We start from the raw sequence: 26,803 nt of genomic DNA on the forward strand, positions 1-26,803 counted from the left end.
AAGCGGATGTCCTTATTTAAGTGATTACAGGATGTTAAAAGTTACCGTACACAACTGAATGTCTCGTGAGTGATGCGCGGAACAAAAAGACACGCCTTGCTCATTGCAATGGGAATCCAACCTGCAACCTAATTGCAGTCCATCACACTGGGAGATCCCTCACGAGTGACAGTTGACTCCCCCGCCCCCGCCCTTTAAACTCCACCCGCGTCTGGCTGTCTGTCTACTACACTTCTGTCACAAGCATCATCATCATCAGCAGCACCATCATCTTCATCATCAGTCTTCACGTTGTAGCGCAGACTGCGCATGCGTCCAGCATTGGAATTACCGCACTGGCAAGAATAAGTTGTAGCTCGTCTTGTCTTGTCTATAAGGAGGCTGGGGAGGAAGAAGAAAAAAGAAAAGAAACAGCAACAACACACGCCATCAAAAGACGCGAGCATGGCGGTGTTAAGAAGAAGAAGATGGTGGTTTTGTGTCGGGGTGTTCCCCCTCGTAGTGGCCGTGGTGTGCGCACAAAGGTAAGAATGCTTCACTTCTCTCCTTTATTTTCCCTCCTGCCGGACCAGCAGCGGAAACAGCGTGCAGGAGACTTTGCGCTCCGTGAAATGTTTTGTCACCTTAATCTGTTAATTTGCGCGTGTGTGTGACTCTTGTGTTTGTGTGTGTGTGTGTGTGCTCCTTCACAGTGTCGGTGTGAACGATCCGAGCAATATGCCTTTGGTTAAAGAGACGGTGGATAGGCTGTTGACAGGTTATGATATTCGTCTGAGGCCAGATTTTGGAGGTAAATGTTGAGCTGTCACTTTGTGCGCTAATGCAATGCAATGCTGTGCAAATGCCAACCAAGTCATGTGCATGTGCACGTCCAAAAATATCACCACTCGTGCATGCATGAAAATACAATACAATACATCCTGATTTATGTAGCGCTTTTACAACAGCTGCAGCATTCCCTCTTTCAACTTTTCAAATGGTCAAATGTGCTGATGTTTTTTTTCTGTACGTAAAAAAAAAAACATTATCTCACACAAGCGGGAATAGGATCATTATTCCCTTATTAAAGGCTGCACCACAGTTTCCAATTATTATTATTATTATTTTAATTATTATTATTTCATCCCAGGTGCACCAGTGGGAGTGGGCATGAATATAGACATCGCCAGCATAGACATGGTGTCAGAAGTCAATATGGTAAGTTATCATAAAGCCTGCCTAATTATCCCTGCGTGGATTCTTGCATGAAGGTGGGGGGGGGGGGGGGGTGTTGGGGAGGCGCGGGGGGATCCCCTCCCAAATCCACGGAAGGGGAACCCCCACACTCTTGTTTTCGTCTCGACATGAGATGTTAAAAGGCTTCAAAGTGTGCACATGAGATGAATGCCTCGTTTGTGTGGACAATATTTATCGAGACATCAACAAGCATGTTAATTAAGAAAGAGGGCTAAATATTTCCCCGTCTCGTCCCATGTGTCGACGAGATGTTAGTGCCGTGTTAAAAACATACTTTAGATTTCGTGTCGCACCTGGTTTATAAATGCTTATTTTTTTTATGTTATTGTCATTATTATTATTTGACTGGAAACACTGGCAGTAGTTGAAGTGAGAAATTTTGCTCCATACAAGTGCACCCCCTACTGATATTTTGTCGGAATAGCACCCGTTTCTGGAAGCTCACTCATCAAGCTTGTGCTGCAGTTTCCATCACGATCATTTGCTGCACTATCTATTTTTGCTTGTTTCTCCTTATTGATTTTATTTCATTTTTTAAATTGAAAATAGGAAAATGCCCCCCCTGCTGTGACGTGAATTCAGCGCTAGCTGTGATATGACTCATGCTTTGATGTCATGTGGAATATTTTTGGCAGCAGTGAAAACCCCCCTGAAGGCTTTTTGCTCATGTTGTTGTGTTTGTGCACATGCAGACTGCCTGCTTGAGTGGAGACGTGATGCGAAAAGCAGACGATGCTGCGTCTATTTGCGACCGGGGTCATGCACATACACACGTGACACATGTAGGTGGAATTGTTCTGCGAAAGGCGACCTGGCATTATACACAAGCATTATATAAGTGGCCTTTTGATGACATTGGCGTAATAATTAAATTCATACAAGATATCTAAGTCAAGTTATCACCATTTTGTTTGTTTGTTTACATCAGAGATGAGGTTCAGGACCCCTTTTCATTTGGAGGTACAGTAAGAGTCAATTTCTGATTCTTACGGTACACTTAAAACTAATGTATCACAAATGACTATTTATTGGACCCTCCAGTTTTGTCTAGGCAAAAAAAAAAACCCACATCCAAAAACAGTCAGTCTAAGGTCGAGAAATGCTCCATGCACATAAGCAGGAACCTCTAAGGGTGACCACAATCCAATCAGGAATGCTGCTCAACCTTGAATTTCTATCAGTTTTTATCACAGGAAATGATAGAAAACAGAAATAATATATAATTAGTGCTGTCAAGAGATTAAAAAAGGTTAGATTAATTCATTCTTATCTGTAATTGATCTAATTAATCTATATTTTAATCAAATCTAAAAATTGCTGAGAAAGCCCCTATTTCCGTTTAAAATGTATTACATTATTGAGCATTGAGGCAGATCAAAAGATTCACATCACAAAAAAGTGGTATTATAAAGTATTTTATTGTTTTTAAACAGACTTGAACAGATGCAGTCCAAGCCATTTACTTTCTGCTGTATTTGAGACTACTGTCATCCCAAATCCTACCTGCAACCTTGAATTTCGACCACCAGGGGGAATATCACTGTGTTGTTTTTGTAAATCTCCAAATAATTACAAAATAAAAATAAGAGAACACCTTGTCCAGAAAAAGTGCTTAGGTTAACATATCAAAAACAGTAAGAACACCTTTCTGAGCAATACAAGTACTGAACACGGAACTTGCTTCAGATAATAAATAAAACAGACCCTTAAAACAGTGCTGAAGAAAATTGTTGTTTTATTTTGTTTTAAATGAACATTTTAATACTGTTAATAAAAGCAGTTCCAGCACAAATAAAAATTGGGTTTGCTAAACATAAAATGGTGTTTGTGTACTTATTTCTAAGACTTTGAGATTGTTCTGTTAATTTAATGAATTAAGTTTCGAAAACTAACATTTATAAGTAACAGGCAACCCACCTACAGAAATAATAAAGTTATCGATTAAAATTTAGATTAACATGATTAAAAAACATATTGCGCAAAATATAACTGAAATTATTTGCAATTATAGCTATAATTTGACACCTCTAAATGTATTCCACGGTCAACCTGTCGCTAGAATATCTTATCTTAATTCAGTTAGTTTGAATTCGTTTTTAGAGCTACTCTATCTTCTTTTCTTTGTTTCAGTTTAGTTAGAAGTTTTAGTGTTAGCTTTAGTTTTTTATATAAAATGGCACATTTGAAGAGCACAAAAAAAGTAATAAAAAGCTTTAAGTAAATGATATTTCTGCCGATTCTTCGACGTTCTTTCACAGTGATTTCAACATAAATAACTTGAAAATACACCCTCAAAGAAATTAAGTGACAAAGATGACAATGGTATTTTCCTTCTAATTAGTCAGTTTTAGTTCATTTTTTTCAAACATAAAATGTAGTGTCATTTTGCTGTTGTTTTTTTGTTTTTAAAGGACTCATTTTTATATTATTATGTCAATAGATATTTTAGATCATGAAGTAACTTAAAAAAAACTGTCTATAAATATTTTCATTAATTCTCATAGATAGTGTCCAGCTTGCTTACTCGTCAGCAGAAAACTCACGTGCTTCAGACTAACTCCTGACACGAAGCATCACACGCTGCATGTGTCGAAAACCTAACATGCCACAAACATGGAACGAGGAGCTGTGTGGCTCACGCCCGGGCCTCAGAGGCTTGAAGGGTGAAAATGGATACGAGAACGTAAGACCCGGGGGTCACATTTATCACCTCGGTGTGTGAGGGGACGAGATAGACAGAGACAGAGAGTGAGGAAAAGAGAGAGATGGTGACACGAAAGAGTTGCCATGCAGAAAGCCAAATAGTGTTGGAGGGAAGGTCATGCACCTCGTACGGCTTCAGAGTTCACTGTGCATGACTCAGTGGTGTTCAGCCAAAGAGAGAGACACACACACACACACTCTCTGAATACCAATGTCATGTTGTACGTTCAACCCGAGGCAGGTGGCCCGCCAGCTCAACGCAAAGCTCGAATATTCCTCCTTTGACATATGAGAATTGTGCAAAATGCCCCTCTTTCATGGCTATTTTTGTCGCTGCTTGTGAAGTTCTTTGGAGAAAAGCTCCACGAAGGAGATCCCGGATGGGCCGTGGGCGGCGCCTGTACAATATATCACGCAGATATATTATGATGAATGTTGGATGAAAGGCGAGAAGAGATTATTGCTTGCCATATGATCATAAAAGGAAGGGAAGATTGTGGAGCCACTTACAGGCTGTGTAATATCTCACCCGCACCTGAGAGCTTTAAAAATGATATTGAGTCGGCCGCACTGACTTCATCTTCATTGACAGGGGAGCGGGACGTTGCACGAAAATAAACAAATGCATCAAACAATCACGCACTGAATGGCTCGTGTGGAAATAGAAATGGACACAAATTGAAACTCTTCCTGTGAAAAGTACAGGTGATGTACTGAGACTTTGTAAGTGTATTATAAGCGGGGATTTATGTCGCCGTCTTGTAATTCTAGCCTATAGTTAGCGTTTTAGCATATGCGGCATCATACGCGTAAAACCGAGGACGTCAACTGAGGACGTTTACCTTCTCCGTGTGCCCTACAAAGGCCTTACTACCACCCCACCCCCCCACCCGCTCGATCTCGACTCACGGCCTGCAGCAAAGTCAATGTTTGGATTACGTAACGGACAGAGCAATGTCTCATCCGCGGTTCATTTCGGACTTGAATTGGTGCCGTAATACAGTCGGGGAGCAGAAAGGATGTGTGAAGAACAGCTCAAATGGGGATGCCAAATCATTGATCATGACCAGCGAGAATCGCCGAACCCTCACAACCTCCTAAAGGTCCATTACTGCTCAATGTTGTTGTTTCGGAATTTTCACATTCATCAATTGGGACAAAAGTATTGTGATCAATGAATTAATCAATCAGGGGCTGAGGCCAGACCCTTTGAATCTCAAAGGCTTGGTCGACACCAAATCTTAATCATCTGTCTTTATGTGTGCCGAAATGTTTTTTTGACACTGACTTCCAAAATGTCTTTACTAGCTTCCTAGCACAGCAGATTTTGGGGATTTTCTTCGCTAATTGTTTCTTAGTTTGGCCGATAATGCCTTGCGCAACGCAGATTTTACCATGCGTTGTAATTTGTTACGATGGCATTTCAGAACAACAAAAATACACCCAAGAAATCATCCATCGAGAAAATTTCATTGCATCTCAGATTATAAAATTCAATCGAAATTTGTTGTTATCATGCAATCTCTGCATTGCGTTGTCCTTATCCTTGTCCAAATATCAAGATGAGATTGGTTCAGCCATGATTTACTGTCACTCACAAGATAAAAATATGAGACTAGGCCTCATTTTATTCTGAAAATTCAAATCGAAGCGACCAAAATTAAAGTATTTGGGAAAACAACTAACATGATAACATTGCTGTGTTTGTTTCGTGTTCTTGGAGCCTGCGGCTTTTTCGAACGGGTCGCATGGTGGACCTTTGCAATCACCGTCAGCGGAGTCACGGTGCCTCAAGACATCAAAGCACTCAAGCTCGATTATACGCAAAAGACGATGGCAACAAATGGATCTACCTCACACGCGAAACGAGCCGTACTCGTCACGCAGGCATAGCTGAGGGGTGAAGTTTCGGGGACTAAGCCGCGCGACTTTCATCTGGTGATCGGCTTACCTCAGTCAAGATGTTGTTTTCGTAGCCGGAAACATTGCAGGAGCTGTCTCGGTGACTGACACCTCACAAGCTTGTCTGCCACTATACAAGCAAGACTGAAGCCATTCTGTCAACAGGCTATCACACCGAATTGACAACGCTTTGTTGTCGCGCCTCTCACGGCTCTGAGAAGTGAGTGAGCAGATGTAGAAAGGAGTTGGATTTCGAACCGTGAGTCGGGAGAAGAACTTTTGAGATGATCAACATTTTTCTTGACCAAAATCTAACGTATACTCCAGGTCACATGGCTTGTGTGAATGGAACATAGTCGAGCTTTTTTAACGCCGTGTTCAAATATTCTCAACAACTCTGACGCCACGTTTCTCAATGTTTCTAGTAAATCATTTCTCGTGTTTATATGACGTTTTATGAGCAGGACTGTGTAGGGAGGGTCAGTGGAATCCTGGTTTGGTGTTTCGGTGAAGATATTTCATTTCTGCTCTTCTTATGTTTCGATAGACATTATTTTGTGCAAGTATCAACCTTGTTGGTTTTAGACACCTAAGAATTTTATTTTATTTTTCGTTCCATCTAGAAAGTGCGCTTGCATTATTTAATCCAAAATGCACATAGTGGGAACAGGAAATGATTACTTATATAGAAACCAAAACCGCTTTATTTGCTGGCTCAAGGTTTTTCAAACTAGTTGTGATGAACGAAAAAAAAAAAAAAAAACTTTTTGTCTGCACATGAAGCGATGCCGTGAGTGACAACTATCCTTTGGGTTACTATCATTCACAGAACATCCCTTTCCCTTTTCCCACATGGCATTCCTTGAATACATGCAGTCGAATTTAATACAGTACATTTTAATGTTCATATTCTGCATACAACTTCAACAATCTGTTTCAGAAGTCACAAGGGCCGCATTGGTTAAGGGGCAAACACACGCACACACACAGACATACACACACACACACACACACACTCCAAAACAAAAAAAGAAGCTTTGATTGATGCATTATTCATGCAGGTGGGTCTACCTACACGTCTCCCTGTAGACTTTCACTAAATCCATTGTTCTGAACGCAGAGAAAGTACAACCAGTTGAATGCAGCGCGAGCAAATATGCGATACCCTGGAACACGACATGATTATTTTGAGCTTCGGGGAACGTGTGCCATCTCTTACCTTTGATCCCCTTTGAGTTTTTTTTCTTTATTAGGTGCACCTGCACAATATAATGATGCCATATTAGTGTTGTCTTTTTTTTTTCCCTCCATCTCCGACATCAGCTGTGTCCGCGCGCTCCTCTCCATTTTTGATGATGACACAAGGTTGGCGCCTTGGCCCGTGAGGCGGATTGGGCAGTGACAAATCAAAGTGGGTTTACCGTCTGACCATTTGAGGTCCACTGGCCCACTGCTCTATTTGGTTAGTTTGCGCACACTCGGTGTAAAATAAAAGTTCCTTAGAGGGCGGAGAACGAAGGTCGTGATGACAATTTACAAATAGTTTCGACTGCGAATGTAAAGGTCTTCACAATAGAGACTACGAGGCTATGCTGGACTGTAAGCAAGTAATAGAACAACCAATGTCTTTGAAAGGGAGACAAAACAGATGCCGGTGTCAGCACAGCTGGGGTTGTAAATGCAAGTGGGACACTTTCCAAAGTCTGGCTTCTTTTTTAGTAGGTGTGAAGAAATTGAGAACTTCTGAGTGATAATAGAACAAAATAGCATCGTAAGAATGACCACAATTTATGCACAGGACTGTATGAGATGCTCGCGCAACTAAGGTTATGATTACTATAGTTCAGTATTAAGGCCAACATGAATTTGGCACATATTTTAAAACCTTTCCTTAGCTGTACGATTGTGAACATCACTCCACGTTACCTCCAAATCTTTATCTTGAATTCAAAAGCTGTGCTGAACTCAATTCCAAAACATGAATCGAGTTAAAGACAAGATAAACTTCCAGTTTCAGCTTCAGTGACACTGACGTCCACTCAAAATATTTCCAGAAAAACACACTTGATGTCGGTTTAAGAGTAATGATGTCAAGTTTCGGGTCACCGATAACAACTAAGAGGCAAATCTTTGTCGATTCTTTTCACATCTTCCATCGGGATATTTGAGCGCTTAATAATCCTCCACTAATAATCTTTGTGGGCCTTGTCCTCTACCCCCCCCTCGCCTCCCCAATGTCCTTTAACTCTCCGTTCCTCTCTGGAGAGGACACAAAGAGGGCTTGCAGATACCTCAATTGACTCTAATAAATTGTATGTCGTCCGTTAAGCTGCACAGCTGCCAACTGACTAAACTAAGCAATCCCTGCTTCTGGAGCAGGGGAGGCGGGGGACAATAGTGCCTCTAAATTTGACTCACCATCATGTTATGATTTTATTATTATTATTTTTTTTTTTCCAAAGTGATGTTCGGGCTAAAGTAAATGATGAAAGAGTCAAGAAAATGGTTGCAAGGAGAGAACATTACTGTGTGTCTCAAAGCTGAAGGAAAATAGATTCGGTAATCACATGCAAAAATCGTCAAATTTACCTGCACTAATAGGCCTCAATCGCCGCTATGATGCAGCAGTTTGTTTTCTTGCTCCTCTCGAATAAAATCTGTCTCTTAAACGGGCATTTCTAAACTATTTTGGGGGGGCGGTGGTGCTTTAGCACCCAAATTCAATCTCAGTTTATGGATCCTAAATTTGTTTTCGCTCTGTCTCGATGTTAACTGCGTCCAACTCAACTTGATTGGTTTTGCTGATACAACAGTGTAAAATGTAATTCTTCATGCTGGAAGAAACGGGGATAAATGAAAACCCTGCAGAAGTCTCTCTGTGTGTGTGTGTGTGTGTGTGTGTGTGTGTGTGTGTGTGTGTGTGTGTGTGTGTGTGTGTGTGTGTGTGTGTGTGTGTGTGTGTGTGTGTGTGTGTGTGTGTGTGTGTGTGTGTGTGTGTGTGTGTGCGCGCGCACTTCAGACTGACTCCATGCAGCGCCCAAGCTGTTCCAGCTACGACGTTTGAATATTAAGGAGTCCGTATTCAGCTGCTGGGAGACGGGGGAATATATGTCACTCAGCTCGGCGGGGGCTGCCATGTTTATTATTAGGCCTCTTTGGAGAAGCTGTGCCCTCTGCCAGGCTCCTCATAGCCTGTCGCTGGCGGCAAGAGGACAGTGTGGGACAGGAAATTGAAAGCTGCTTGTTGTTGTTGGAGGGCTTTTTCAAGACACTGAAGTCGATGGATGATAGTGTAGCATTGGCTGAGGGGGCGGTGAGATCACATTTCGCTTCAGCAGCTTCGGGAAAATACAAGGGATTGCAGACGATATGTGAAAAGGGAAGCGTTGTCCACATCTTCAAGGTCATGGAATGGGATTTTGTTTTCAAGGTCACCTAAGGTTATTCTCGCATAGAAATGCCCTAGTTGAGTGAAAAAAAAAGTTCTCTTTAGAGAAGTTCCATTCTGGTGAGCAAAAAATGAGTGCTAATGCTGTACAGTAGAAAAATATTCCGGGGCCAAAAGTTGACAATAGGCAAAATTGACAAATAGAAACCCATTATACCAGTAGAAGGATTTTCGTGTGGATTTGGAAAAAAGGTGCTGGAACAGGAATGTTTGAATTGATTTACCCTCAAGAATCGTGATGGCCCAACACATTTGTCAATCTACATCGGAAGTATCCTGCTAATATAACAAATAAATGGACAAATGTATTACAAATCCAAATATTTTCTCCACTTTTGTTACCAGTTCTAGTGGATAACATTTTTTATGCTTCTAACAGCTCTTGGTGAGCAAAGAAACCGAATGACACACAACTATCCCACGTGTGCTCACACTCGCATTATACCTTCCCCAATGCGTACAAATAGACACGATGTGAGCTCTTAAGAGATTAAGATGGATGGACTCCACTCTTTAGCAGAAATGGTGGAAAAATGGGACATGCGGAAATAAATAAAGCAAGGAGAAAATGGGGGTGGGTGGGGGTTAAAGGGATAAAAGCAGTAAAAGAAACCATCAGAGGAAGGTCACCGCCGGTACCGAAATCAGATCGTGGAAGTGGCAAGCTGTGAAGAATGAAAGCAATTTGCATCGCCGCTCCGCTGAGCTTTTAGACAGCTTTCATTTACCCCTTCATCCCTCCTTAACAAGCCCACTGCTCTATTCTGCACCTCTCAAATGGAAAACAGGCTTCAAGGGTCGGAGGAAGGCAACCTAAAAGGCCCTTGCTTTGGCCATGTCTCCTCGCAGAAGCTGCTGCACCTCACATCAAAACAAATTCTCTTTTCACCCAAGTTCCAATATCAGCTCGAACATTTCTCTTTCCCGTCTATTTGATCATTCGCCTCTCCTTTCGCCAAAGTAGTTTTTTTTTCCTTCTTACACAATCAGCTTTCAATTAGCCTAAAAGGGCACGGGTCATCTTCACTGGTCACCGATGGCCAATTTAAGCCAGCGAAGCTCTCAATTCAGGGTCAAAAATCCTTCATTGATCTTGGAAAATGGAAGAAATCAGCCTTAAAGAGTTGAGTGAGACTGGGATACTTTTTTTTAAAAAAAAGACTTTAAAACATGATCCATAGCTTTTAGCTGATCTCTTTGCAAAGACCTCTTCTTGTTCCAAAGCATGAATTCTGTTTCTCAATCATGAGCCCCTTCATATATAAATAAGTGAGCAAATGTTTGGCACGAGAAGAGTTTGCCAGAAAAGGCAGCCACTTGCGCGTGAAAAGAACTAAATGAGTGCAACGCCACGAGGTAATGAATGAACGCTCTGGACGGATTCAAGAATAACTGCATTGGCGGCATGTCAGAAAATTGCCAAACATTGTATTTCGTCATGTCATTTCGAGGGACTTATTGTGTTTTTTTTCCCTGGGTGGGGGAAATCAGGAGAAATGAGGCCAAATGCAACAGTGTAAGGCTTAGAGGGAGGACTGGAAAAAAAACACATCCCATATCCTGTGAATAACTTGAATATTAATTCTTGGTATTGTTCCCAATGCGAGGGACGCCATGTGGCGCAGGGGGCAGGGATCAGAACTGAAGGGTAAGCTGGGGCCACTTGGATCATCACAAGGTTGGAGGAGGTCAGAGTGTTTGGCTGGAATCCATTACTTTTGTGGCATCGTAAGGCCTAACTTTTTTTGTTAACCATATGTTCAACATAAATTAGGCATAAAAATGTACCACTGCTTCCATGGTAAAATGTTATTTTCTCGGGCCAGTGTCAGTCATGGCCCTGTGAATTCGACATGACTATACCTCCCTTAAGTCACCCCTGACTGTGTCCCACATACAGTATTCTGCCTAGCAACAAGTGACTGCTACTGTAACATGATCCCGAGCAGGTCTGTCAATCTACGTTGTGACGTTGGCTCGCCGCATAGAATGTGTTCCGTGTCTCCCAAACTCACTAACTGACACATTGCGCTTCATGTGATTTACCATTCCCAAGAAATGTGTGTACGTTCTATTGGAGCAATGCTGTGGAACTTACAATGACGGATTCTTTGAAATTGATTTTTTTTTTTTTTTAATTTAGATATAGTCCATTTATAGCATCAAGAATATCACAATTACTTAGAATTGCCGTAGCCTGACAGCTCAGAGCCGTGGCATGTTCATAAATTACTCTCATTCTTGCCGCATCACTGTTACTTTCTTTTTGCTTTGCATCCCGCTCCCGCTCTCTGCTTGCACCGTTTATGTCGTGATGCTCATTACGACTGTTATGATGACAGCCTCACTCGCGCGCCGCACACTGTCACTGCAGTCGCGCTGCTAATTTCCAGCCTCCTCCTCCCACAGCGAGACGCGGCACACAATAGTCGCCTTTTAGGAAAGTTTGGCAAAGCCACAGTGTCACCTCCACAGAGCCCGTCCTACAAAGCCAGCCAAAACTTCCTCAAGTAGATAAGCCTGCAAGAAAAGGCTGTCGAAACCCCGCCACACTTCGGCAGCACCCACTCTACTCCGCAGTGATTGTCAGTTGTCTATTTGAGATGAATGCAGATGTAAAAAGTGGCCCGTAAGTGGTGGGTGGGATTGTGCGTCTTCAGATAAAGCCTTGGAGTTCTAAGACTGAAAGGCAGAATGGTCTTTGCGTAGTCTATTACCAAGGGGTTTTCTCGAATTTAGTACAGAAAGGAATCATTAGACAAGCGGTTATGTTTCAATGTGGGTCACATAATTAATTTGCGGAATTATGCAAAACATTTTCATTTGAAATTTCACTGCAGCAGCTTCCATATCCAGCAGATGAATAAAACGGATGGGAATAAAAAACTTCCTGTGGAAGCTGCCAATTTTCTACACTTAAATGTAGGAGGAGAACAAAACTGTTCCGAGTGTAAACGCAGTACTGTAATGAATGTTGCCTTTGCGAAATATGAATTGATTTTGAAAATATAATGGGCGATGTATCCATTTTACAGACTAATTATGCGCATGCGTCAGCAAACACTTGAGATGTACTGAATTGGAAGGTACAGAGTACCTCATTAGAAATCACTTTGTGGTAAAAAGCATCTCCTCATCTCCCACGCGGGCTGCAATCCACAGCATGCCAGTGTGAGATGTTACATAACCGACGACTGGAAATGGAAGTGTTGCGAAAGCAGCAGGTGCCACTGAAAAGTTGCTGTGAGTAGGAACAACAAAAAGAAAAATAGTTTATAGTCCAGTGACACAGCCGCCATCAAGTTTTTAACTGAATTGTTCTAATTACACTGCCAAATGCTACCATGCAACGTAACTTGTAATTTTGAGTGCAAGGTTTTAAATAAGGTATGACAAGTATGACAAAATGTGTCAAATTAGAAGTGTATTTTTTTAAAAAATGCTTCTGCCACTCAAACTCCTCTAGGCAATATGCGGGTCCCAAAGGTGCTGTGGAATATCGCATTTGTATCCACCAGGCATGTTCAAAAATGCATGTTCAAGTTTCTTTGCCAGGAAGTGGATATGTCAGTCATGGCAACAACAGAAAAAAAGTTCCCCGAGAAAGGAAGTTTATGTAAGAGTTGTTAAAAAGTTGCTTTTTCCTGAATGATTGTGGGGGCTGACTGTGTCCTAGATTTATCGTGACGGAATTTCACAGCAGATGAAAAAGGAATTCCTCTGTTTGTTTGTGAATTATTAACAAGTTTCGGCTTGGTGTGTATGTCTCTCCAGAAACTTTAGAGAAAAATGATAATCTATTCTGATAAAACTCCAGAATCACTCAAAAAGAGAGTGAGTTAAGATCAACAAGGCCTAAAACACTATCAGAAGCACTGTAAAAATTAATACTCCCAACACTCTATTCTCCATTTCATAGTCTTGCTTGCAGCGCACTTGTTTGAATGTTTTGGTCCACTCAGACTTCAACTTCTATGCTGTCATGGGTAAACTCTCTCAAGGGCCTTTAAAATAAGTTGCGTGGGTTTCAATTCTGTAGAATACCATTTTTTATATGAAAAACAACATATTAAACAATGTTTTGTAAGGCACTGGAACGGATTAATGGTGTTTCCATTCATTTTAATGGAGAGAGATGATTTGAGGCATGAGTGCTTTGAGTTGTAAGGGTGGCCACGCAACAAATTAAACCTGTAAGTCATTTGATTAAGTGAGGTCAGTGAACGCTAAGGGACCAAATGTTCCTCCTGCTACTGGTTGGAAAGTATTCCGTTCCAGCGGTGAATCAATGTGGCGCACTGAGGCCAAATAACCTTAGCATTCCTTGAAGCTCTTCCAAATCGGATTTATTTTGACAATATGTGACTTGTATTGTCATGTATCGTACTAGTTTTTGTGTGGCATATGGAACATGTGTCTTATAATATTATAAGGTACTACATGAAGCAAACAGACAGGCAGAGTTGTATGTAACACTTACTGTGCATGTATTTGACATGTCTGTCTCGATATAGGCTGATGTATTCTCTCAAGCGAATGTGATTTGACAGGATTCTTTCAGTAATGACAAGAACTGTGGACCCTTGTACATTGTACACAAATCATTCCAGGAGGCATCTCAACCTCGGATTTGATGAGAAATTAATATTCCACTAAAGAAATAATGGAAACAGAATCAGCTACGAGTGTAGCTACAATAAGGCACATTTCATCGTGTCTTCTCAAGCTCACATCGCCATGACGAGAAGCCACATCCTTCAGCCTTGTTCTGACAGTTCTTTTACTTTGTACTTGTGCTGTTAGGCTTGCATTTGAAGCGGGCTTCATCTAATATTGAAGGCCAGTGTGGCTCTAAAATGAAAGCCGGCCATGTAAAAGTATCACAGAGCAACCGCGTAAAACGCTGGCTTTAAAGAGTAACCCTCTCTCATCTCTCTTTATTCCAACATCCATACTTGATTCCATTTTACCACTTTTTTATCCACCCTCCTTTGTTCCTTCGCTTCCAGGACTACACACTGACGATGTACTTCCAGCAGGCCTGGCGAGATAAGCGCTTGTCCTATTCGGAGATTCCCCTCAACCTGACCTTAGATAACCGCGTGGCTGACCAGCTGTGGGTGCCTGACACCTACTTCCTCAACGACAAGAAGTCTTTCGTCCACGGTGTCACTGTGAAAAACAGAATGATCCGACTGCACCCGGATGGCACTGTGCTCTACGGTCTGAGGTGAGCTCCGTTCTCTCTTGGTAGTTTGATATCAACGAGTCGACAGGTTCTCTCGTCCGGTAATTTTCTCATTAGACACGGATGAGCGAAGTTATTGACGTGAGAAGCGATGTTGCCCCAAAGCTAATAACATCGGGCTGATCACGTAACCCGACTGTGGCTCTTCATCCAGGAAGCATCACTAACTGACTGCTTCTTCAAATCATTTATTCTCTTGTGAAGTCTTAATAAAAGATTGCTGAAAACCTGATGACCAGACCAAGCTTTACGTCAAACCTGAATTTAAATGACTTTACTTCCCAATGACCAATCTCACATCCTTTCGAGGACAGTCCAGTCCTTTCAGAACTACTGTGAAATCTGTTGAGCAGTACCAAAGCTTTGAATTTCATCTTATTTTTATTTGATCTATTTAATCCAAGCAATTCTATAAGTGGAGTAACAGACTGAGTGATCCAGAGAGTGCCGCGCCATGTGGCACACCACTTGGAAAATGAACTCTGCAGTATTTTCAAAGTCATAAAACAAAGATGCGGCGACCTAATTAAAGCACAATTAATGCCAATTACTCACCGTATTACGGTGTTCAGATTAAGTTCTCATAACTGCTTACGGGTTTTAATGACTCTGCCGATGCTGCTCTACCCGCATTCGAAGTAGAATTCTTTCAACGCGCGGAAATCGCATTCCAAACTTCATCTGAGCGTCAACCACTACAAAACAATTGAGCCAGCTGACTGACTTTCAATCTTACCGTTGACGTTGCACTTTGCAACCATGCTGATGTCTCATCAGTTCCTTTCGCAAAATAGACCTCAGATGCCCAAACGCTATTAAAAAAAAAAGCTTATTGAAAAACCGTACGGTCTTAATGGCTGTTATGGTAACGCATCGGCGCTGCTGAGGGAGACTGGAATTCATGTTGAGGAGGTCGCCCAGCGGATTGTGAGAGTCCGATTAGGCTGAACGAAAACTCATCCCTGTGTTTTGTTGTGTCCTATGAGTTAAAGCGCATGACCTACTGTATCAGCTGAATCCAATATGCAAATGAAATATCCAAAATGGCTGGGATTTGCTTGGCTGTGAAGGGCGGAAGTTGCGACAAAAGTCAGCGCAAAATATTACTTTGGGTTGGGGGGGGGGGCAGAGGGGGGAGGGATTAGCATGAAATTGGGGGAAGAAATCCATCACGCTTGACACTCAATATCATGTAAGTAGGGTGGCCAGAATTGGGTCAGGAGTTCAGCGAGTTGCTCTTATCACAACTAGGCAGCGCATGCAGATATTGCACATTGCAATCAAACCTCTCATCCAAAATATTATTTACTACTATACAATAAATTGCCCCGGTAATGGTAAATGGACAGTGGTCATAAAGCCCCACGAAAAAATTATCATCATCATCATCATTACCGCATTATAACAAAGTACAGGTACTTGAATTTAAATACAATACGAGCAAATGTGTACTTTCAATGAGCTTATTTGTCGACTGTGAATGGGCGGCAAGGCTGTAAGGCGATGAAATAAAGCCCTTGATGGCGGCGGAAAGGCTTTGTTGAGTAGGAGTCTATTTGCCACTTCTCACAGGATAAGAGCTTTGTTAGGTGGCTTTGCTTGGCATCCCTGTGCCAAGCAAAGCAGAAGCTGGCGTGCACAAAGAACAGCAGCAATCATTAGGGGCTTTGCGTGTAATCACATTTAATGTTGTCAAAAAATCTGTCAGATTACGCCAAAGGCCAAATCAATTCAAATGAGAAATAATACCAACTACAAAAACAAAGCATATTAAAAATATTACAAGACAACCTTTAGCTGGGATAATGATCATAATAACAATTGTCAATATTGGATATTACTTTAGTTGGTCTTTTTTACACTTGCTTGACAGTAAATGTCAATGAGATGGGGGGGTTTTTTCCAGGCTTAGAGAGCAAATAAAAATGCTTTTTGATCGAAGGAGGGATTTAATAATAACAGAAGCTAACTTCAATTTTGTGTGTCAGTGACTGCTAATCATGTACAAATTAAATAAAATAAAAATAAAGCACAGACTTCAAGATTTGGTGTTGACAATGGTGTTCTACACATAAAATGGTCAGATGCAATTTGTGGTGTGATTTTTCATATTGCGACTTCTCGACGGAAAGGTAATTGGATGGATGTGTCATCTTATATTACACTCCCCAACGGACTTATTTATTTGCCCTATTTTGAAGACGCTGGAGAAATGTGATCTAAATTACGTGTAGCAAGTCAAAAGCCTTTGACGCTGGTAGCAGTCGCAAGAACGAAGAAGGTAATCGCGAGGATGAGCTTCACAGGAAAGATCAAGTTGTTCCGCCTAATGAGGTGTGTGCTTCATCTTTCGTTTCTGAACAATTTATGAGCAATCCGGTCGAGATGAAAGGACATTCATTTACACTCAAATTGCATCCGCGGAGCTCAGAGGCGCAACCGCAGCTTATGATGAATAAATGACAGGACCAAAGTGTTCTGCAACTTGATCAATAATGCATCTTGACCATCCATCGGATTGTGTACGATCCATCGTGGGATTCTTGCACTTCATTTAAGCTGGCCACCTAACTACTAAAACTACACTGTTCACATTCTATACACTCAATGTTCTGAATTCCATTATATTAGTATGTATTTGTTAGAACTGATATTTTACTTCATGACCCTTAAAAATAAATCAATAAATAAATCGGTATTAGGATGCCGCAAGACAATATTTCCCTTTTCCAAACAATTACAGGTTAAGATATGGATTTGTCAGAGAGCCACGTACAAGACAAAGCAGGTGTGGTGGTTTTAGGAAGACTATTTGTTCAGTCTTAACTTTGCATGTGTAAAATGTTACTCGGCCCCGGATGTTAAAACTGGCCTGAAGCGTGTGTGGCTACTTGACCGTGACTTGACCCCGTAAGTGAGGGCCACCATGTTGTTTCATCATATGGCGCTCAGTTGGTGTGGATGGTGGTGACGTCTTCAGGCGGTCAGCAAGTAAGCACAAGCCGGAATATTATGCATCATTTCATGGCTGGATTTACACGACCAGTGACCCAATTCAATTTTTTTTCTCTCCCGTGGTGCCCAGTTTAAATATGCGTCTTGATAATGTAGGCAGGGAACCAAGAACTTAAATCATCTATCTGTGAAAATGACTGCTAGCAGCCAGACTATTTTTGATTCTATATTCACAAATCCACCTCCAGTAGCTTTGTCTGTTTCTGTGATACCCTAAAATACCACAAGGTGCCGCCAAAGCCCTGGTTATTAGGAAAGGAGTACATGGTGTCAAAGTTCTCTTTTAAAAAAAAAAAGGGTGAACTGAGAATTAAATCTTGTAGAAGTGATGCATCTTGACTTTGTGCGTCTGGGAGGAGCCAGGTTTAGCCCGGGTTGTTAGCGGAAGAGACACAGTGTCTTTGCCGACTGTTCATTAACAATCCACATTTGTGGGGCATTTTTTTTCAAAAGCAAATAACTGAGAGGCAGATTTATTATTTATTTTGGCATTATGCTTTGTGATATGAACAATCATAAAACATATGATTGTAGTGAGACATCAATTACTCACTACTTGCTGTCACTCTATTTCTGCATCATGGTGAATCATACAAATGTGGATCCAACAAGTGACATCATCACCGCACCTTGTAAATATTTACACAACGATAACCTTTACATTACCTGGGCTGCCTTCCCAAGGACTCTGCCAGAGGCTCTTTGCACTCAGTTCTTACACCGCTGACTCTATCTACACGCACACACACACACACAAGATCAGAGATTTGGCACAAAGTAAGCAGCAATTTACTCCTCGGTTAAATGCTTGGCGGACTCACCGCTAGCAGCAAATCTAAACTGGTGGAAGAAATGCTGATGAAGACAAGAGACGTGAAACGGAAAATCCATCCAACCTTGTCATGATCAAACATCATTTATTTATCAAGGATGGGGCGTACGCTACAAAAAAGCAAGCATGTATCTGTTAGTTGGCACACAGGCCTTTCGACAACATTTTGGAGTGTGCTTTCGGAAATTCTTCATCCAAAATCCAATTTGGCCGAGTCAGCCTTCCTCACAATGTCTGTCTGAGATCATGCGATTGGGGATTAAGATTCCCCAACGAAAAACTTGACACAGTTCTTGAACTAAAATAGCAAATCCGGTTCACATTTTATTTCAGTGTGAAACGAAGCGGCGACAAACTGAAATGACTCCAAATGTACTTTGAAGTTGAAATGTGCCATAGTCGAAAACTAACACATGCCAGTAAAGTTCTAATTAGTGTATTAGAAAAACACCCCGAGGCCATATCCAAAACTATTAAAACAGTGAGTACAGCGGCATCTCGGCGTGCCTCTTCGTGCCCTGTGCCAGCTGTTCAAAACTTCCAAAAGTCTTATTTCAAAACCATTATTACTCCCGAGGACCTCCTGTCGTGAATCACTTTATGGTGAATCACTCCAAGTGATTCAGAAATAGTAGCCATCTATCCAACGCAAAGATGACAAGAAGCATAACTGTTGGCGCCGGACAGATTTTTCTTTCTCAACGTGGAAGAAAGAGCCCAGTTAGGGCCAAGAGGCTGACGAGGTGATTATATCTGCACTCGGGCTCGTGATGAGCTTCTCCACTGGCACGCGTTGATCTGTTTTGTAAGGTGTTGCCTACGCGATTACCCGCCATTCCGTGCTGCTCCGTGGCAACTCCCACTGTGGGAATCAACCTCATCACACACAACACTCATCCTTGTGTTCTTCTTACAAAGCCTGATGGACAACAGAAGCTTATCTATTGATTTATGGTTGGCTGTTATCAGCAGCCGACCTATCCGGCCGTCTTATTTCACTCAGGAGGTTACTAGGGCAACAGTCATACACGTTTTATGGGTGGAATATTACTATAATATTATTATTCATGAGTTCAGACAACATTCATGCAAAAATAAAAAATAAAAAAATAAAACGGATACCGTCTAATCAGCTTGTTCTGTCAAAATCAACAAATGTGTTTGCAGGATCACCACGACCGCTGCCTGTATGATGGACCTCAGAAGGTATCCACTGGATGAGCAAAATTGCACATTGGAAATTGAAAGTTGTGAGTAGTTTTTCCCCTTTTCAATGACTGATTTTTTTTGTCTGTTAGGAAATTACAAAGGTTTGATTTTCAGCCCAAGTTCTGTTTCGGAAACAGAGTCTCTTAAATGCTTAGGGTGAATAAATCACGTTCTACAGAAAAGCGGGTTCCCATGATCCTTTGACACGAAAGCAGGAAGTAGTTACTAGTATGACGAAAACAGACGCCTGCTAGCGCTTGGATGAGAACACAAACGTAAAGAAATTTGTCATATTTTCATGACTTTGAAAAACATGAGGTGCCAACTTGCCGAGTAGACGTCAACGTTTTCCTGCTGTAAATGGCGGTCCACTCAGCTAATGTAATTCCAGGTTTATTTTTCTCTTCTAATATTCTTCTTCTTTTGATATTGAATGAATCTGCAGCTCCAATAAGTGATGCAAAAAGCCAAAAGAGAAAGTAAAACATTCGCTATGTTTTATTTTGGAAATCTACCTTCAGGTCTGGGTCACTGTGACATGACGCGCCACCACACGGTGTTCTTCAGGTGCCCTAACTTCAACACGAGCATGTTTCCTGTTCCAAGATGTCACTCTGACTCCGCGAGTACAGCAGCTGTGAACCTTTTTTGAATAAATCATGAACACCGTAACGGTCACTCATCCGTTGAACGCCAGAAAACTACACGTTGTCTTTTTGATTAGCTCGAGCCCATGTTCGACTGCAAAAAATGGCTCTTCAGTGCAGCGGGGAATATAAAATTGAAAATGCTCTGGCAGGAAATGTTGAACTTGCCTTCATTGAACTAGTTGTGAAATATACACAGCCGTGTTTTTTTTTTTGTGTCCGGCCTAAGACCTCTACCGTCACTATTAGAGTATCATTTCATTAACGTTTTCTTACCAAGTAATGATTATATTTTCTGCACCAATGACCCAGATCATATGGAGGGAGCCACTGCTCTCTCTGGCTAGAGTGCCTTCCTTATTTATTTTCTTATCTTTAGATGTGCCATCGCTGCCCAGGCATGCAGCCAGCTCCAGCCTCTCGGTATGCTGCAGCAATATGAGAGACATTTTTTAATTGGACGCCAGAATTGACATTAAAGTCACTTTGAACTATTGGGGACTCCAAACAGAATCTTGAAGTTGAGCCACTTCAGCTCACAGAGGGAAGGCAGAAAGGAAGCAGTTAGTTGTGCAGGTGCTGCATTTTGCTTCTGTGTTTGGTCAAGCAGGGTTTTCATCTGGAGTGAGCTGAATGTTTATTCGCCATCTCGGTTTTTACTCGTGACGGGGTGCATTCGCTTCTGGCAAATGGATGTCTCCGAGAGGCCAAAGCTTGCAGCCGGGCATGAAAGAATTGCTTGAAACCCAATTTATACATCAAATTACCATCTATTGATTTGACTTTGAACTTCCACTACCATGTTTCCAAGTTTTGCCGAAAAGCAATCGCACAGCGTGACGAGAGCGTGTACGGTATGGAGAGGCGGAAGAACTCTAAACTGGGCTTTTGCAGTATGATGTTCGAGAAGCAGGATAAAGTTGAATGGCTGTCAACATACAATTCAGAATCCAACCAAAATATGTGGGAAAAACACATCTTTCAAGTCGAATACAATTACCTGCGAACTTAACTCCTGTTCACGCGTTTTGTTTTTGTCATTTTACTTTTGTTTTGCAATACCTGAGACGCAAATCAACTTCACATTCCGCTTTGGTTTCATTGTTATCTTGGGTGTCTGGTCTTGACGTCACTAAATTGGACTTACTGTACTTCACTTGGGGGGGGGGGGGGGGGGGGGGTGTTTCATTGCCTTCATCAGATGCCGGTATTTTATCTGACGCCGACATCCTTCTCTGACCGTTAAAAGAAATCAACGGAGACATCATTTTATGGGGCAGATAAAAAGCCTGCAGTCAGATGCAGACAGGGAGATATGCCACAGTCCCAGTTAAATAGCTCTTCTCTTGTATTGTTATCTCCACAGATGGAATCACCCAAAATTTCATTTAAATTTGGCCCACCGGCAGTCACAGACTCTCAGACCTTTTGTGCTGCCATGAAATGCTCATTTTTTTCCCCCCCAGATGGGACACGTTAATATCTCTGCCAATTAGGCTTAATGGAGTTCCTTTCCTATTCGCCCTATTGTTGTCATTTGTACAATTGTCTCCCTCTCTCTCTCTCTTTGTTGATATCATGCAAATCACTAAAACGCTGCTGAATGCTCAACATTTTAAAGCTTTTGCAACGGTTCAAAGCACAAAATGCTTGGATCGTTTCAAATGGGTGACTTTTATATTGATCTCACTTGTAACTCCTTGAGGGGAACAAATATCCAGATCGCAATAAATGGTATCATTATCGGTCACTGTAGACTTCGAAAAACTGTACATCAAATCAGAAATAAATAGATGTCCCTGATGTAAACTTAATGATTTTCTTTTTGGTAATATCTGTATTCTCACTTTAACGCAGTGGTTTAATACCGATGCGACATTCAAACTGGTAGAAAGTATGGAATGGGCCATTTTGAGGTTCTGATGTTTGACCTCGAATTGGTCCCATTCCAATGCACTCTTTCCGAGTCAAATAATATAAATGTATTGATTTGGCATCATCTTGGTGCCAATGAGCAATATTGAAGTGACAGCTTCATTTATGTAGGCCATAACCCTCTCTAATACTAGAAGAGAAGGGCCTCGTGCCATCTTGTGGAATCTATGGGCAATTATAAACCTTTTTGTGGCAAGGCTCTCCCGCAAGTAGAGAAGCATTTCTTGGCATTTACTTACATTTTCATGAGGGAAATTCAATTAGGGAAACGTTCACCGTGAAAAAAAAATGTCAACATAGGTAAGCATTGTACACTTGTAGAGGTTAAATAAGTTAAGCAAGTAGTTGCTGTGCAACTGGGATTTTTTGGAGTGTGCCCTCACTTTTTCAACTGCTCTCTAATTTAATTATGTTCTACCTAAATTGAACAATTTGCTGGCATAGAAAAAAAATGGAGCAATGCGGATTTTAGGCTGAGGCACAGCGATATAACTATCCCTCCTCTTCATAACTTTTGAGATGTAGATGAAGCGAAAACGGCACCGCACATGAAATGGAAGTGTATTGTGGGGGTACACTTGAATGCGGCAAGCACCAAGCGGGGGCTTTCATCAAAAAGAACAAGCGATGTCTCAGAGCGTGAGTGTGAGGGTGTTCAAAGCCGCCGATGAAGAGTCAGGTTTAATAATTCAGCCCAACTAAATAGGTCAGTCAAGATTTAATTAAGAAGAGCAGGCAGGAAAGAAGGAACTGTGGTGAGGTAGAAAAGTAGGCGGAGAGATGACTGACCTTGCGTTTTGTAACGACCGGAAGAAGGTACAGTGCCGTTCTGCGACGGTGGAACGATTTTGGTCCGACTAAAAATGTCCTTCATTCATCTTGTTTGATTTATCGTACAAAAACAAAAGTGTGTTCATTTTTATTTGATTCCTGCCAAGTCTCAAGGGGGTTATGAAATCATCATTATTCATTCTCAATGTAGAGAACCTTAGCGTATAATCCTCACAGAAGGACTGGCGTGTACGTGTACATAAATGGGTTTAACTGACTCGGCATGTAACGTAATTTTTGCACTTTCAATAATCAACCACCCTCAGCGTCCCACGTATCATGTAAGAAGCAACTTTCACGACCTGGCAGCAATGTTTTATCTTTGCTCATGAAAGTAGCAATTGTCCTCGGATGTAACGAGAGTAGCATGATACTCAATGATTTATCGCTTGAACCCAAAGCCCACTTTGCTACCCGTGTCTCCGCTGATTTGGCCAAAATGAAAGCAAAAGAGGGAATAACTTTGGTTGCGATTAATATTAATAGACTCTTGTCCCTTTCAAGGATTCCGGCCTGCTTCCAGAGATGAAAATGGATGCCTTGCTTGGTTATTTAATCATTCTTTCTCTGAAAGTTAATAATTTAGTTGTACTTGGGACGTAACATAATAGGCTGACTCGTAGATTTAGTCCATATAGCTTATAAGCAGTAAAGGGGTTTCCTAAGATACTATACATAAGTAATGTTGTATGTTTAACATTATTTCATTATTGATAGTCGGGCTTTTCCATAATTCAGTCCGAGTGTAGCATCAAGGCATTAGCACCAGCTTTGTTGAAGGAAAGCTGAAAGGTGAATGATTAAACTGTGTGAACGCACGCAAAGCTAAAGGTGCTAATACATTCTTTAACTACTTTCACTTTTCTTTCACTCTTCCAAAAACACGCTGAACAATAGCAATTATCAATAATTTAGCCTTAAATCACAACAATAACACACACAAAAAAAACCTGTAGAAAAATATGTCCTACTATGCTGTACATAAACGTTTAAACTGTGTCGGGAGGAGAGCAAAATTCTTTAAAAATGCGTTCTTTACTGAACCACAACGTAATTATCTCATTCAGTACCAGCCAATCCTGGACCAAGTCTGAAAAGACATTTAAAAACGTCTTTGGGAGTGAATGAGTTATTTGGGTGAACAAAAGGCGTCTCATGGTGCTACCTTCATCAACTATGGAAAATAAACTTGGCCGTGCCTCAAAACTAAATTAGCAAACCCATCTTAAAGTTCAGAATGCTAACATTACCTTATTATTCTTCTCAAACTTGGCAACCACTTACAGCAATAAATCTGTGTCAATATACGGTTACAATTTTTACGACTTTATTGGCGTTTCTGGGGGGGGGGGGGGGTGCCTGTATGGCTATTACATTGGCACTGGAGTCTGTAACACTTAATCTCAGAGGACAGTTAAATGGCCTGTTTGCAACAATAAATACTTCGTTTTTTCCTCCTTTTGTTCAGGACGCTACGAAATTAGAACCTTTAAATGGTGAAAGTGGGAAATTTGTTACCGCTACTTTCCGACAGCCATAAAGAAGCAGATTACGCCCCGGCGTTTGTTGCACAGCCTGGTACTTACCAGGACATCCTTGTTTTCTGTCTCCCGTCTCAGATGGTTACACAACAGACGACATTGAGTTTTACTGGCGAGGAGGCAACAATGCCGTAACCGGCGTGGACAAGATTGAACTGCCGCAGTTCTCCATTGTGGATCACAAGCTCACCTCCAAGAACGTCGTTTTCTCGACAGGTGAGGAGTCTGTATCGCATACTTGGACACGCCATTGACGGTATAGACTGTAAAAATCTGTAAAATTGCTTTTTGATGAAAGTCTCAAACCATGTGATGCAAATTGCAGTGCTGGGGTGCACGAAGCAGAGGCGCGGTTGATGCAAACTCAACTCGTTAGCAGTCTCAAGAAAAAGCATGATGCAAAAGCCATTCAAAAGGAGAGATTATCCTATCCCATTAAAAAAAATGTGGTCAAAACTTTCCTTCACAATAATACGTTCTATGCACCGACCATAAACAGTGTTCTGACTAATATTGCCATTGTGGATTATGAATTAAATTGGAAAAAATCCACCCATTTTGATCCCTCGGAGGGGACGGCCATTTTGTATTGTACAGAGCTCAGATAGTGACCGTCAAGGCTCACCTGTTTTCACACTTTGGTCATGTGATGTTCGCAAGTTGAGCCCTTTAAAGCTAACAATTAATAGTTAATTTGCCCAATAGTCAATCAAGGAACTTTAGTTTCATTAAGTAACAACCGCTCTGAAATGGGGATTTTAATGTAGCTTTTTACGGTTTGATTTCATTATCATGCAAACAAATTCCCTTTAGCGCTTGCACTTGGACGGATACGAAAATACCATCTCTGCTAATTGCTTGTACTATAGCTTGTAAAGATGAAAACATTCAAGCCGAGTTGCTATCAGGAACTATCCTATGAGACGTAAGACACCATGACTTATTTAAAAGCAATAAACAAAAAGAATGTTGTCTGATACAATGAAATATGAATGCCTTCCATGCTTCCATATTCATGAGATGGTCGTGAAATCAGGCAACATAGGCATAAGCGGGACAGTAGTTCTGAACCAAGGGGGCTTGTCCTATACCTAAAAGGGTAACAAGTCGCCTTTATTTGCGTATGAATGCACAATGTTTGAAAATCTATTGTGTCGGTACCGTTAATGTATTCGAAGGACGCCTGGCCAAGTGTCGCCCTACTAATGTCACATAAATGAACTCTATGGGTACGGAAGGCACGGGGATTCCCTTTTAGAATGATGCAAAACGGCAGAGAGGAAGTAGTGACCCTGAGATCGTTGAAAGATGCAAATATCAGCATGTGCTCGGCGTTGATCCAAAACAAGTGTCAAGTGGACGGCCAAGGAGAGCCAATGTCATTTTATCCAATGAATAACGCATGCCGCTGGGTTTTGTTGCGTTCCTGTCAACCTGCTGTGTTTCTTTATCCGATGAACTTAAACCTGAGTGACACTCACAGTGGCTCATGCTTAAATTAAATAAATGAAATAGCAGATGGGCCGACGGACTCTTAAGTGTTTTCACGTGTAAGTCTTGTCCCCTCAGCCCTTTTTCGGTCTGCGTGACTTTCAAGTAAATTGCAATTCCGCGTCGTGCTCCTGTAAGAGCGTTTGTGTGACGTTTTTGAGTTCAGCTGAAATTTGGTTGCGGTTACATCCTTCTCAAAATCTTTTTAATTTTTATCTGGATAAGGAAGCTGAAATTAAAAAATATATAATGCAGAGCAAAACACGTGACATAATTGAACTTGCTTGGCGGCACCCCTACTGTCATGATGATGTTTGTGTGCCTTTCAAAGTCTATTTTTATGTTAAATTCAAATCTGCACCACTTGAATTTAGTGGTTTCTGCATACTCTTGAACAATTACTGCTTAACCGGCACCGTTTTTCCCCCATTTTAATGTTCTGACAAGTGACTCATCCAAAGTATTTTACATTCGACACTGCACTTTCCTGCATCTTCAGAAATGCCCATTTCAACACAAAACTCAACGTTGGTCTCTTTACTCTCCCCTTCTGAACTCTCCGTAGGAGCTTATCCCCGCCTGTCCTTAAGTTTTAAGCTAAAGAGAAACATTGGATACTTCATTCTGCAAACCTACATGCCTTCGATCCTAATCACCATTCTCTCCTGGGTATCCTTTTGGATCAACTATGACGCGTCAGCTGCCAGAGTGGCTCTAGGTAAGTCAGGTACACATCTATGGCGGCATCACCCTCGGCTCCAAAAG

The 26,803-nt window shown here is 41.5% G+C and overlaps 1 protein-coding gene across 1 annotated transcript in view; it reads left to right on the forward strand.

The window, feature by feature from the left end:
• The first annotated feature begins 292 nt into the window (after positions 1 to 292).
• gabrb2b (gamma-aminobutyric acid type A receptor subunit beta2b) overlaps positions 293 to 26,803 on the forward strand; it is a 34,181-nt gene continuing 7,670 nt past the window's right edge. Inside the window, exons 1-7 of the mRNA XM_086131139.1 lie at positions 293 to 524; positions 693 to 790; positions 1,130 to 1,197; positions 14,299 to 14,519; positions 19,552 to 19,634; positions 24,626 to 24,763; positions 26,604 to 26,756. Coding sequence (XP_085987265.1) covers positions 445 to 524; positions 693 to 790; positions 1,130 to 1,197; positions 14,299 to 14,519; positions 19,552 to 19,634; positions 24,626 to 24,763; positions 26,604 to 26,756 — 841 coding nt within the window. The 5' untranslated portion in view covers positions 293 to 444. The remainder of the gene's footprint in view (positions 525 to 692; positions 791 to 1,129; positions 1,198 to 14,298; positions 14,520 to 19,551; positions 19,635 to 24,625; positions 24,764 to 26,603; positions 26,757 to 26,803) is intronic.

The sequence above is a fragment of the Hippocampus guttulatus genome, chromosome 15, assembly GCF_054856545.1.
Source record: "Hippocampus guttulatus isolate MCC_2025c chromosome 15, RoL_Hgut_1.0, whole genome shotgun sequence".
Taxonomy (NCBI): Eukaryota; Metazoa; Chordata; class Actinopteri; order Syngnathiformes; family Syngnathidae; genus Hippocampus; species Hippocampus guttulatus.